Here is a 13,178-nt window from a genome sequence, read left to right as displayed (position 1 = left end):
TGCCTCTTATGTACATTGGCAGAAAGCTGGATCAGAAGCAGAGGTGGGCCTCAAACCCAGGCACTCTAACATGGGATGTGGGTGTTCCAAGCAGTGGCTTAATGTGCTGTGCCACACGACTAGCCCAAGTCAGTCTTGAGTCTTTTAGTGAATGCTTTCCCCCTAAGTGGTAAAAAGTGAGTTTGAATTTGAATTCCTCTGGTATGGTGTGGTCTTAAGTTCTAAAAGTACAGCCTGTGAAGTAAAGAGATTTAGTTATATGAGGGCACTACAAAAAGTTCGCTGGAAAATGGAAGTAATGCATTTATTTTGATGCAAAAAAGTTTTTGAAATCCTGGCATTGATTTTTCATAATATGCATTTTCATGAACTTATTGAAGACAGCTTATATTTTATTTGGTTACTTTATCCTGAGAAATAAGCATAGTTGTATGAGATAAAAAAAAGCCAGACTGTTTTTCTTTTTTTATTTAATTTAATTTATTTATTTATTTATTTTGACAGGCAGAGTGGACAGTGAGAGAGAGAAAGAGACAGAGAGAAAGGTCTTCCTTTGCCGTTGGTTCACGCGGAGGGTGCGCTGCGGCCCCTTGCACCGCGCTGATCTGATGGCAGGAGCCAGGTACTTCTCCTGGTCTCCCATGGGGTGCAGGGCCCGAGCACCTGGGCCATCCTCCACTGCACTCCCTGGCCACAGCAGAGAGCTGGCCTGGAAGAGGGGCAACTGGGACAGAATCAGGTGCCCCGACCGGGACTAGAACCCGATGTGCCGGCGCCGCAAGGCGGAGGATTAGCCTAGTGAGCCGCGGCGCCGGCCTAACCAGACTGTTTTTCTACTCTCACACTCGATGCTCAACACTTTTTTAAAAAATATTTATTTGAAATACAGAGAGAGAGACATCTTCCACGCACTGGTTCACTCCTCAAATGGCTTCAACTGCCAGGCTGAAGTGAGGAGCCAGCAATGCCATCCTGGACTCCCACATGGATCGCAGGGGCCCACGTACTTGAGCCATCTTCCGCAGCCTTCCTGGGCACATTAACAGGAAAGTGGATCAGAAGCATTGCTGCTAGATTTTGAACCAGCCTTCAGATACGAGTTACCAGCCAAACAAGTGGCAGCTTAACCTGCTGCACCACAACACTGGCCCACGCTCTCAACACTTTTGATACCGTTTGTGTGGAGGTTTTTCACCACACTCCAAGCAGTTCTTTAGTGTATTCTGTAAGTTAGTGCAATTTAGACAGTATCTCCTGGGGTTAGAGTCAGATCCCACAAGTTAAAAGATTCAGTCCCCCAAGACAGCCCCCACTTCAGATGTCATTTGCAAGTCCCAAGTTGGGAACTCTGCTTCTGACCGCATGGCTTAGGTTAGGGTTCCTGTGACCCCCTCTTATATTCCATAATTGGCTAGGATGGCCCACAGAACTGAGGGAAACACTTTCCTTACATTTATCCATTTATTATAAAGGATATGGCAAAGGAGATGAACAGCCAGACAGAAGAGGGTCACAGGGAACAATAAATGGGAAAGGAACTTCCCTGTTCTCTCCAGCGGTACTACCTTCCAGGCTGCTGTACTCTTCAGAGATTCAGAAGCTCCCCATCCCATAGCTGAGGAATTTTTATGGAGGCTCTGTCATGTCAGCGGGATCTATTTTTGATTCCATCTGCAGCCCCTATCCCCTTCCTGAATGGTAGGAGAGAGCTGAAGGTTTCAAGCTTTCTAATCATGGCTTGGTCATTCTGGTGACTAGCCCCCATCCAGGAACTCACCAAGAGTTGCCTTATTGGAACACGAAGATGCTCTTATCACCCAGGAAATTCCAAATGATTAGGAGCCCTTAGTCCGGAATTGGCGGTCAAAGGCCAACTATCTGAACAAAAGATTCACCTAGCATCCCTGTTTCTCAGGAAATTACAAGAGTTTTTGGAGCGCTGTGCTAGAAAATGGGAATGGAGACAAGGCATTTTTTTTTTAAGATTTATTTATTTACTTGGAAGTCAGAGTTACACAGAGAGAGAAGGAGAGGCAAAGAGAGAGAGGTCTTCCATCCGCTGGTTCACTCCCCAGATGGCCGCAGTGGCTGGACCTGTTCCAACCCTAAGCCAGGAGCCAGGAGCTTCTTCGGGTCTCCCACATGGGTGCAGGGGCCCAAGGACTTGGGCCATATTCCACTGTTTTCCCAGGCCATAGCAGAGAGCTGGATGGGAAGTGGAGCAGTCGAGACTCGAACCAGGACCCACATGGGATGCTGGCACTGGAGGCGGCGGCTATACCCATTATGCTACAGCACCCGTCCCAAAGACATTTAATTTTGTATTATATCACAGTATCACAATAATCATTTGTGAATCCCAAGAACAATATCATCAGCCTCAAGAGCCTTCTTTGCAGAAGCTATATGTGAATAAGATGGCAAATAAAAATACAATAAAGGATATGGTATTCCAGCTAAATATTGCCATTTCTGTAGTTGAACAATCTTCTAGGCTTGTCACAGTTCTAAGCCACTGGCCATGAGCAAACTCATAATAGAAACCCTGTGGTACTCCCTGTGATGTGGGCAGGAGTTAGGTATGCACCCAGTATTATTCAATCACCATGAGACACTCCCACTCAGAGAAGTTACATGAAGTGGTTATTTACAAAGAAGGTCCCATGGGAAAAAATAAAGGTTTTTTTCCCTTTTTTAAAAGATTTATTTATAGGGGCTGGCACTCTAATGCAGTGCTTTAAGCCGCTGTCTGCATCCCTATGAGCACCGATTGGAGTCCCACCTGCTCTACTTCTGATCCAACTCCCTGCTAATGTACATGGGAAAGCAATAGACGATAGCCAAAGTACTTGGGCCCCTGGTGGAGTTCCGCAGATGGAGTTCAGGTTCCTGGCTTTGGCCTGGCTCAGCCCTGACCATGGGGAGTGAACCAGAAGATGGAGAAGTGATCCTTTTCCCCCTCCCTCTCCCTCTCCCTCTCCCTCTCCCAATCCCAATCCCAGTCCTAGTCCCAGTCTCTGACATGGATGGCAGGGTCACAAGCACTTAGGCCATCATGTACTGCTTTTCCAGGTACATTAGCAGGGAGCTGAATCAGAAGTAGAACAGCCAGGACTCCAGCAGGCACTCTGATATGGGATGCTGACATCACAAGCAGTAGTTTAATCTGCTGCACCACGATGCCAAACCCAAGAGTTTTGGAGTAACTGTGGCCAGATTATTTTGAAGTTTCTTTCCTTTTCTTTCAGTTTTGTCCAAGTATGAAAACCAGATTACTATTTTCACTGACTACCTAGAAGAATTTCCAGATACAGATGAGCTGGTATGGATCTTGGGGAAGCAGCATCTCCTTAAAACAGGTAAGGTTTCATAGTATTTGTCTGTGAGAACCCCAGTGAGGCGGGCACCTGAGTTGATAGAGCATTACCTTGATCAGTGCTAATGCTACTCCCAAGCAAATTTGCCTTGTAGCCAGTGGTGCTGAAGCCTTAGGCCCCTTGCTTGTACCAGCCCTATCCAAGGCACCGAGAGGCCCTAGAACGGGAGTTCACAGGGTTACAAATTTTTGTACAATTTGTGAAAGTAATATATTTTTATTCTTTTCCTTGAAGGAGAACATCCAAATTCTAGAAGCCTTGGATTTAAAAAAAATCACAGAGCCACTCCTGGTATCACAGAGGGCTATCTAATTAGGAACTGGGCTAAATACTTCTCATTCCTCTCACATCCTAGTCTGTCTAGATAAAAACACCCAGGGACTTCTAAACAAACAACCCATGGTTGTCAGAAACAATATCAGGTATGGAAGGTCTTAGGTTTTAGATCTTTGACTTGCTGTACCACTGTCTTGGTTCTAATTTTGTATTGAAATTTTAGACACTGCAGTTAGATAGAAAGAAGGCTTGACTTTTTTCTTCCCTGCCATTACGTTCTTATAGATTGAGAGAGGTCTTTTAATCTGAAACTGCTAATGATTCAGCAACCAGGTAAAGCCGAGCTTGGAAAGAGGCAGCTCTGACATTCATGTCTTTCTGAGGGGAGGTCCTCTTGAGAGGCCCTCAGCATGGAGTAAGGGACAAGAAGAAGCTGACAAAAAGGCAGGAGAGGAAGTTAGGCATTGTCCAGCTCCTCCTGAATCTGGCTCCTTATTTTGATTGATGAATTGTGAACAGTGGAGAGCCTGGAGATAGCAGTTAGGAGACCTTTTGTGTTCAGACTCTTCTCCCAACTCAGGTAAGTCACTTTCTCTTTCTGGACCTTAACTTCCTTCATAATTGCTTGACATGGGGATTGGAGAGAATCTCTTCTAATTTTGCTTTCCCTGACAGCAGGAATCCCCATGTTGTCAGATATGCTCATATTCAAATATTAAGTTGGGAAATGCCTTTCAAAGTGAAATTAATGCTAACATTCCAAGCAACTTCCCCTGCAAAAAGCCAGGCTAGAAGGCATAGAGACTATCAGAGGCAAGAGTGAGTGGTGTGGACATTTCAGAGGATGGGTACTTCAAAAAGCTTGTGGAAAATGGAATTAAACGATAAGTTTATTTTGGTGCAAAAAGATTTTGAAAGCCATGCATAGTTTTTCCATAATACATACTTTCCATGAACTTTTGAAGACCCCTTTTATAATACCAGCTAACATTTGTCACATACTGCATCCAAGTCAAGTACCATCTAAGCACTGTTAAGCACTGTGTGTATATTATTTTGTACCTGTGGAGTAGGTAGTATTATTCTCTCCATTTTATGAATGAGGAGACTGAAGCCCAGGAAGTTAAGTAACAAGGTTACACAGCTGGTAAGTAGCAGAGACAGGGTTCAAGCCTAGGCACAGAATGATTTTAGAAATCTTTCTCTTAACTGTTACACATCTGTTTCTCAAAATGTGCCAGAACACTGAGGCCATAAAGGGAAGGCAAAATGCAGACAGATCAAATTTCCAAATTGTTCAAAGGAAAGGGAAGAGAGAAAATAAGAAACTATTGGCTAAAATTGATTTCCCTTTCTTCCTTTAGAGTGCAATGACTATAAATTCTGTAGAATCCAAATATGGATATGTGGTTGAAGAACAGATGGAAGTGTGGAAGCCATATTTGTGGCCATTGAAATAACTTTATGTCATAAAATATAAGAAAGCATGCTTTGAAAAAATATACCTAATGTTATATATTCATTTATATTACAAATGCTGGTTGTACTAGATACTATGGATAAACTTCTCACACATTGTAATTTACTTAACCAGGGACATTTCCTCTTTAGTTAAATTCTTGAGCATATGAATATATGTACACACACACAAACACAAACCACTAGTTTCAAATAACAGATAGTGGGTACTGATGAGCGGCTCAACCAACCATTACCATTCAGTTCAGGACTGAGTACCTTATTAGTGGGTTTTCTATATCCTTTCTTTTCCCATTCCTTGCATTTTGGCCGTGAGCTCAGTGTTAGTAACTGCCAGGGCCAAGGAGCTCAGTAAAAAGGAGACGGGGACCACTTGACATTACTAGATCAGTCAAGTAGTTCTGGTCAAAACACAGGTGGGAAGAAATCATTTGGCTAATGTGAGACTGGATTTCCTATGAATTTTCCTAGCCCCATTACATTGGGATTGCTATTGCTTATTTGAAAATGAAGTTGTGCTGGTGCAGAAGTCAAAAGCAGGCATTTTTAGATGGGATATAATGATTTAATTTTAATTTCACATTTAATTACAGAAAAATCTAAGCTGTTGTCTGATATAAGTGCTCGTCTATGGTTTACATACAGAAGGAAATTTTCACCAATTGGTAGGTATATCATTTGTTGTACTGTACTTTCTTCCTGGGGATAGCTTGCCTGATGTTATCAGTGACTTCCCAGAATCCTCAGAATTAACAGCTCATCATGGCAAAGAATTTGGTTTATGGGAGTAGGTAAGCCTTTCACTAAAAGTCTCATTATTGAGGTATTCTATCAAGTATAGTTCCATGCTATTGATGTGTTATGCCAGTATACTTTTGATCCCACCTCCAAGGGTTTTGGCGCCAGATGGTATAACTTGTTGTATTTTTGAGAGTAAAGAAAAAAAATCAAATAAGCTCTTAATTTGGATAATAACTATTAAATTACATTGAATTGCTTTGTGAAATTACTTGTTTAATAAAGTCCATTGTGCCTTGAAGGAAAGAATATAATTCCTTAGGTTTCTTTTTCCTTACAAAATGAAAGTACCTTGCTATTGGGAGATAAATTATAATAGATGTTCTTGAAATTCATTCTAAGGTGTTATGAGCTGTGATATAGAAAAAAAGGGCAGTTCAATAAGCTACGTGAATCCTCTAAAGATGACTTGTGTAAAATATTTGCAAGTATGGTAGCTACTTCCTAATATCATGACCCTGAAGGAAAAGGACCTACAAGTGGCAGAAGCTACACTCCTAAGAGGAAACCTGTCTGACCAATTTTGTTGCAAGACTGTACCTAGTGACTAGGTACAGCCTTTCCATTAAGTGCACAAAATGAAACCCACACACACATTTTTTTGCCCCCCACAGAGGGTACTCCAAACAGTAATAGAAACAAAAGAACAATCTTTAATATGCAGTGGGTATAAACTGTTATTTCTCTAGGAGAGTTTTTTTTCTTCAAGGCTGGACAACATTTCCAATTCAACTCTGACAATGTTTTGGCAATAGATGATCTCTTCTTTATGGGGGCTTCATTGTGCGTTATCCACACTGATCTGGCCTGTAATCCCAGCATTAGCAAGAGCAAATGCATTAACAAAGAGCCAGCTCAGAAATGGCCGCTCTCCTCCCCCTACTGGGGTAGCAACTGTCCTTCAATCCCCACAACAAAAAGAAAGAAGGGACTACCTTAGCTCGATTGTCTTGCAAGGCTGATGGCTCCCTTTAAAGTTAGTCACCTGACATAATGCTTGTAGCATACTTCCTACTTTCTTGTAGGAAAAGGAAGACAATGAAAGAAAAATATCCCCTCTGCTATCCAAGCGACCTGATTTCATTGGTCCCTTGAAAAAGGATATTGAGCTCACTCTGACCATATATGTGGGATCTTCTTTATGTCAAGTATTCTTCAAATGGACCCTGTTGTCTTATTTATTAACTGGTTTTATATATTTCAAAGATATGGTACATTTCTAATTTATTAATACTATTTTAAATTGTGACCATATCATAACAATAAATATTTGTATCATCCTGTATGGGTTCTAGGACACTTTGACAAATATCCCACTTGATTCTCACATTATCCACCAATAGTAGGCTGACCATGTTCTGTTATCCCCAGTCTGTAAATGAGACTTGGATTAGGTAACTAGAGACTTCTGGTGCCTAACGCAGATCTCTTTCCTCTCTTTTACATTGTTCTTCTTGCTGTTCAGAACTTTATAATGTATTTGTAGAATAGTTAAGAGCCTTCCAAGTCTCTTGATCATGTTGATGACAATCTTTGGTAGTATTTGTTTTTTAACTAAGGTAAGACTGGCTCTCCTGAGAAGTTCAGGGCCATGCAAGTGAGCTGTACAAGTCAAAGTTTGGTCTGGCAGGTGATGCCATGGAATGCATTAAGTGTTAGTAGCCATGCATGGCTGTCATCTATAAAAGTTGTATCATGTATACCTAGAAGTCTCCAAGCAGAACATCCAACAGGCAGGTTTAGTTCATTTGTTGGTTTTGTCTTTGGCCCCCAAACCCATTTTGGTTGACTCAGAATTATCTCTGAAAATTCTAACCCTATACTCAAATCCTGTTCAGTCCTCCACTTCCCTTTTGAGTGCATGTGTATTTGCCTGTTTTTTTGTGTGTGTGACTCTCAAATATGCTGATGTTTCAGGAAAAGGCAATTTAAGGAACCCATATTCATTCCCATCCATTTTACCAACAGGGGGAACAGGCCCTTCATCTGATGCTGGCTGGGGTTGTATGCTGCGTTGTGGACAGATGATGCTGGCTCAAGCCCTTATCTGTAGACACTTGGGAAGGGGTGAGTTAAATTTGTTCTATAAACTGCCTCAGATACCTGTGTAGTATCACTTCCCAGTGTTGGTTTAGCATTGATGCTGAGACCTAGGAACACTCAGGAACAAAGCTGCAGGTCCCAAAATGCTCTTTGCAAGCTTACATGGTAGGTCTGACAAGGCAACAGAGTCCCTCACCGGAAGGAAACAGCTAGTGTTCCTTGTGACTCACCAAGCCAGAGAGTTCTTTTCCTGGTACACAATTGAATGCTGAGGCAGGTGTGTCATTTAGAGGTTCCATCTTTGCTATTGTTTGAGTGAGTCCTTAAAAATACCAGATAACAAAAGGAACTGGAAGAAGGGTGTGGTGGTGAGTCTGTTTCTTGGCCTCATTTGAAATATCTGCCCATTGAAGGATAGAAGTGACCTAAAGGATATACCTAATGAAGCAACTGGTGCTATTTTGGTTTCCATTCACTGAGGATGCCCATTTGATGAAGAAGAAATCTTTAAATCAGCTTCCTCAGGAGGCTGCTTTATTAATTAAGAACTTTCTGGTAATCATTGTTGGAACTCTCAAGTCTTGCTTTCTTAAGACGTGTGTGTCCTTCCTTGTGGGCATTGGAGGATGACCTTGGTTGGATGCCAGTCCAGGAACTTGGGTGAAAGTCTGGTTGGACTTCAGAGAGAGTGAAAGGGCACTTTGGATAACACTGGGCTTCTGATCTCATTGGCTGTTGCTGACTGAGGTTCAGAGTTATGCAAACGTCACTCTCCTTTCCCTGCTGTGGAAACTTGCCTGACTTGCTTGTTTCCAGAGAGGACTGGAGAAGGATCTGGAAAGGCTTCAGGGCATATCCTTCTCATCAGGGTTTAGGATATCCTGTGTTCACTTCCACAGGGTAGTATCATAATTTCTATTTTCACAAGAGGAAACTGACTCTGGGACGTAAGGTGATCTGCCCCATGCTCAAATCAAAAGAGAACATAGGTTTGGGAATAGAATGTAGTGACTTCCCTGCTGTAGAGATGCTTCTGAGAGTAGATTCGTTCTTACTATCTAACTTTTTATCATTCATTCAAGTGATTAATCCAGAAGTTAATTCTGGAGGTAGCAGCAAATTGGAGAAAAACCTTCACAGTCAGCAGTCCCAATCGTTTTAATATAAACACAAGTAGCAGGGAGAATTTGGAAATAGATCCTGTAGTTAAGATAAATTACAAGATGTAATTTTGTAAAGAAACCTTTTGGATTGCTGCCTCTTCAGTTATTTTAAAATTGAGTTGGGGTGTTCACTTAGCACTGTCATCAGTAAATACCGCATGGTACTTAGCAGCCAGTTAATCAGGATTTCCCTAGATTTGGGCAGTTCAGTCACTGATGAAAAAAAGTTGAATGTAGTTCACTCTCTGAAGTCTGTGTTGGACCTAAAGTTTAAAACTTTGGTTTCAGAAGTATTAGAAGCAAAAGAAAACCAAAGGTTCTAGAGATAATAGCCCTTGGCATCAAGTGCTTGTAAGCTCTTTATCCAAATTCTCTCTAAAACCTCAGGAGAGAAACTTATGTCTTGGAAGCAGACTAAGCCTCAACAATCGGTCCCCTTAGAGTTCCTAGAGCTGAGAGGATGGGAGTAATGCAATCTGCCCACAGCAGTGATTATGTGGGGATTTTACAGTTGTCCTCAGTAAAGTTATAAGTGATCTATGTAGGATATGGGGGTGAGAGAGGGTGGGGAGGACTATGCCTAAGGCACAGCTGGGACCCCACAGATGTAGTTATTTTGCCTTTTGTCTTAAGGAAACCTTGAACACCTGATAGAAAAGATATTAGTTTTGGCAAAGCTCAGTGTGGACTTTAAAAAACATTTATTTATTTGAGGGTTGGGGGTAGGGGTAGAGAGAGACAGACAGACAGACATATCACATCCTTTGGGTCATTCCTCAAATGCCCAGAATCCAGTTGGGAACTCAAACCAGGTCTCTCAAGTGGGTGGCAGGAATCCAATTGCTTGAACCATCACCACCGACTCCCAGGGTCTGCAATAGTAGGAAGCTGGAGTCAAGAGCTGGAGCTGGGTATCAAACCCAAGCGCTATGATGTGGGACTCAGGCATCTTAACCACTAGACCAAACACCAGCTTCTCAGTGTGAACTTTTAAAAAAGTGGAGTAATTTAACTATTGTTCACAGCCCTTGCCTATATTTCCACTAAATTAGGATCTTTTTGCTTTTTACCTATTGAATCCTTTGTTTGGTGGAGAATTAAGCCCTTGACTATAATATATTTTTATTTATTTATTTTTTTATTTAGTAAATATAAATTTCCAAAGTACAGTTTATGGATTACAATGGCTTTCCACCCCCCCCCCCAATAATTTCCCTCCCACTCGCACCCCTCCCATCTCCTGCTCCCTCTCCCATTCCATTCACATCAAGATTCATTTTCAATTATCTTTATATACAGACCTTGACTATAATATAAATTAAAAATATGTTATCTCAAAAACTAGGAAGGAAGGAAGGAAGGAAAAGAGGAAGGGAGGGAGGAAGGAAGGAAAAGGGAGGGAGGAAGGGAAATAATTATATTCTTAGAATTGTGTCTATGAATATCTATCTGTTAAAACTCAATAAAAATAAAAATTGTAAAACAAAGCAAAAACTAAAAAGGTAGTGTAAAAGTAGCAATATGTAATTTTTTGAAAGCTTTCTTAGTTGTGAATTCCCCTTAGTTGTGTATATTCCCCTGTGGAGTGTTGTATGTTAGAATAGTGCATTCCCAGGGGTGGTGTTGAGGCACAGTGGATTAAGTCACTGCTTGTGATACCAGTATCCCATATCAGAGTGCCGGTTTAAGTGCTAGCTGCTCTGCTTCTGATCCAGCTCCTTGCTAATGCATCTAGGAAAGCAGCAGAAGGTGGCCCAAGTACTTGGGCCCCTGCACTCATGTGGGAGACCCAGATGGAGTTCCAGATTCCTGGCTTCAGCTTGGCTCAGCCCCAGCCATTGTGGCCATTTAGGGTGGAAACTACCAAATGGAATATCCCTTTCTTTGTCTCTTCCTCTCTCTCTGTCACTCTTTCAAATAAATCTTAAAAAAAAAATAAAAAGAATACTTCAGCCCCTCTCTGAGACTCTTTTGGCAAGGTTGCCAAAATATAAGGGCAAAAGCCATTGCTCTCTGCGTGGAGATGAAACACTATGGCGTCTGAGTTATGTATAGCTATACTGCCAGGTTTTGTGGTAGCCTCTTGTTCCACTAAGGGACTGACCAGAAAGGCCTTTGTGCCACTGTTTTTATGTAATATTTATCTATCTCTAGTCCTTGAGCTAAGTCAGTTCCTTGGTTAACTTCTTGTTTGGCTTTCCCTTTAAACCTACTGAATCTTTTATAGTAATTAGTTTCTAGATGTCTTTGGCATTGAAAAGAAGGATGTGTTTTCTTCCTAATTTACAGTTATAATAAGACTTCAGAGAGGTAACAAACAGTTGTAAAAATGATGTTAACACTTTTTTTTTTCCCTTCAAAAGACTGGAACTGGGAGAAACAAAAAGAACAACCCAAAGAATACCAACGAATCCTACAGTGCTTCTTAGATAGAAAAGACTGTTGCTACTCTATTCATCAAATGGGTAAGGTCATCAGTCAATAGTTTGTTTAATGGCAATGCCTATATCTGCTCTTTTTTGTCCCCTGGCTTACATGTGGCTTCACTAAGTTGTTCATCTGCTTAATTACTTATACAAAAAATTATTGGGGGTATGTGGCTTGTTGGAAGATATTTTACTAACATGTTAATTTTTTCCACATAAAACAGCACAAATGGGTGTAGGAGAAGGGAAATCAATTGGCGAATGGTTTGGACCAAATACAGTTGCACAGGTGTTAAAGTAAGTAAAAAAGTCTGGTATGTGCCTTATTCTGCTGTCTCCTGTGCCTCCCTACCCACCCAGCTAAACCTCCCATCAACCTAAGTGTTCTTGCAAACCCACTAAGCCACCTTTCCCAGTATGCCATCAAACATCTAGATGGTTCTTTGAAACGTGTAAGTATAGATATTTGCCTTGCTATCCCAGCATTGTATTCATTGGCATCAGTATATGTACCTGTACCCCAGAACACATTCAGTGTCTCACCCTTCAAATGGACACTTATGTGCCCTGAGCCATTAAGCTGAGGGTCCTTTTGAAGCTGAAAGTGTCATTTTATGTGGTGAAGGCTGAACCAGCCTAAGAAAATAAAGGACTCTCACCCTGCATAGTATTTTAAAAACCTGTTAATTCATTCCACGTTGACAGCATGGTTTGACTATGCTAAGGGCTGGGTGTATAGCAAGATGCTAGACACCTTCCTTGCCTCAAGGAACTCACTACCTCTTGGAGGAGACAAACCCTGAAGGAGTCTTGGAATCAGTTTGTCATCTCTTAGAAGACTCCGGGTACCCTGATATGATACTTTTACAGCTGGCCTGTAGGATTCCAGAGTTCACCTCCCACTATGAGAGGTGCAGAGGAGAGGCCAGGACCAACTTCTGGGGAGTTAATGTGGTGAATGGCATCAGTGCCTACACCTGCAGCTCACCCTACCTGTGGTCACTCTTTCCTGACAGCCTACACCACCAAATACAGAGCCCATAAGGGCAGAGATTTGTCCTGTTTCTTCTGTGGAGCTTCCTGGTACACGAAAGTACTCAATAAATACTCATTTAGTACATTAAAATGGCAACCAGGATCTGAAGCCAGATTTAGGGATCAGAAGATTGAAACTACTTGGACTCCTTTGATGCTCCGTACTTCAATTTCTGGGCATTATGGCGACACCTGCCATGTGCAGAGTACATATGGGGCCCTTTAACAATTATTAGCCAATCTGCAGTGAACTGGGATGTTTTGGAAATGTGCATGTCAGGGGAGTGGTCTGGAATTACTGGAGACCCAAAGAAAAACCTGTATCTTGGTTTGACTCCTTGCTAATAGTGTAGCCTCTCCGAGGCCACTTCTTGTCTTAGAATGGCCTTTTGGGCATCATTGTCTGTGCTGAGGACTTGGCAGTATTTTGAGAACCAATGCAGGAAACCAGGGTAGAAAATATGAGAGATTAGAATGACTATGTCAGGGTCCAAACTGAAGCGTGCAATGGTTTGTTGCTAAATGGCATCTTTCAGAATTTGCCTCTTCTAAATTTTGAGGCTTGCAACAGGAAGCAAATG

General features: G+C 41.8%; 1 protein-coding gene across 2 annotated transcripts in view; it reads left to right on the top strand.

Annotated features, from left to right (window-relative positions):
- ATG4A (autophagy related 4A cysteine peptidase) overlaps positions 1-13,178 on the top strand; it is a 64,830-nt gene that overhangs the window by 40,807 nt on the left and 10,845 nt on the right. For both annotated transcript variants that reach the window (XM_008272860.5, XM_089323735.1), the window contains exons 2-6: positions 3,249-3,359; positions 5,726-5,797; positions 7,899-7,997; positions 11,500-11,601; positions 11,787-11,859. In XM_008272860.5, the coding sequence (XP_008271082.1) occupies positions 3,249-3,359; positions 5,726-5,797; positions 7,899-7,997; positions 11,500-11,601; positions 11,787-11,859 (457 nt within the window). The remainder of the gene's footprint in view (positions 1-3,248; positions 3,360-5,725; positions 5,798-7,898; positions 7,998-11,499; positions 11,602-11,786; positions 11,860-13,178) is intronic.

Source organism: Oryctolagus cuniculus, chromosome X (genome assembly GCF_051225735.1).
Source record: "Oryctolagus cuniculus isolate XC-2025 breed Fujian yellow rabbit chromosome X, ASM5122573v1, whole genome shotgun sequence".
In the NCBI taxonomy this organism is placed as follows: domain Eukaryota; kingdom Metazoa; phylum Chordata; class Mammalia; order Lagomorpha; family Leporidae; genus Oryctolagus; species Oryctolagus cuniculus.
The sequence above is the reverse complement of the archived record's forward strand: the minus strand, read 5'-3'. Positions and strand labels throughout refer to the sequence as shown.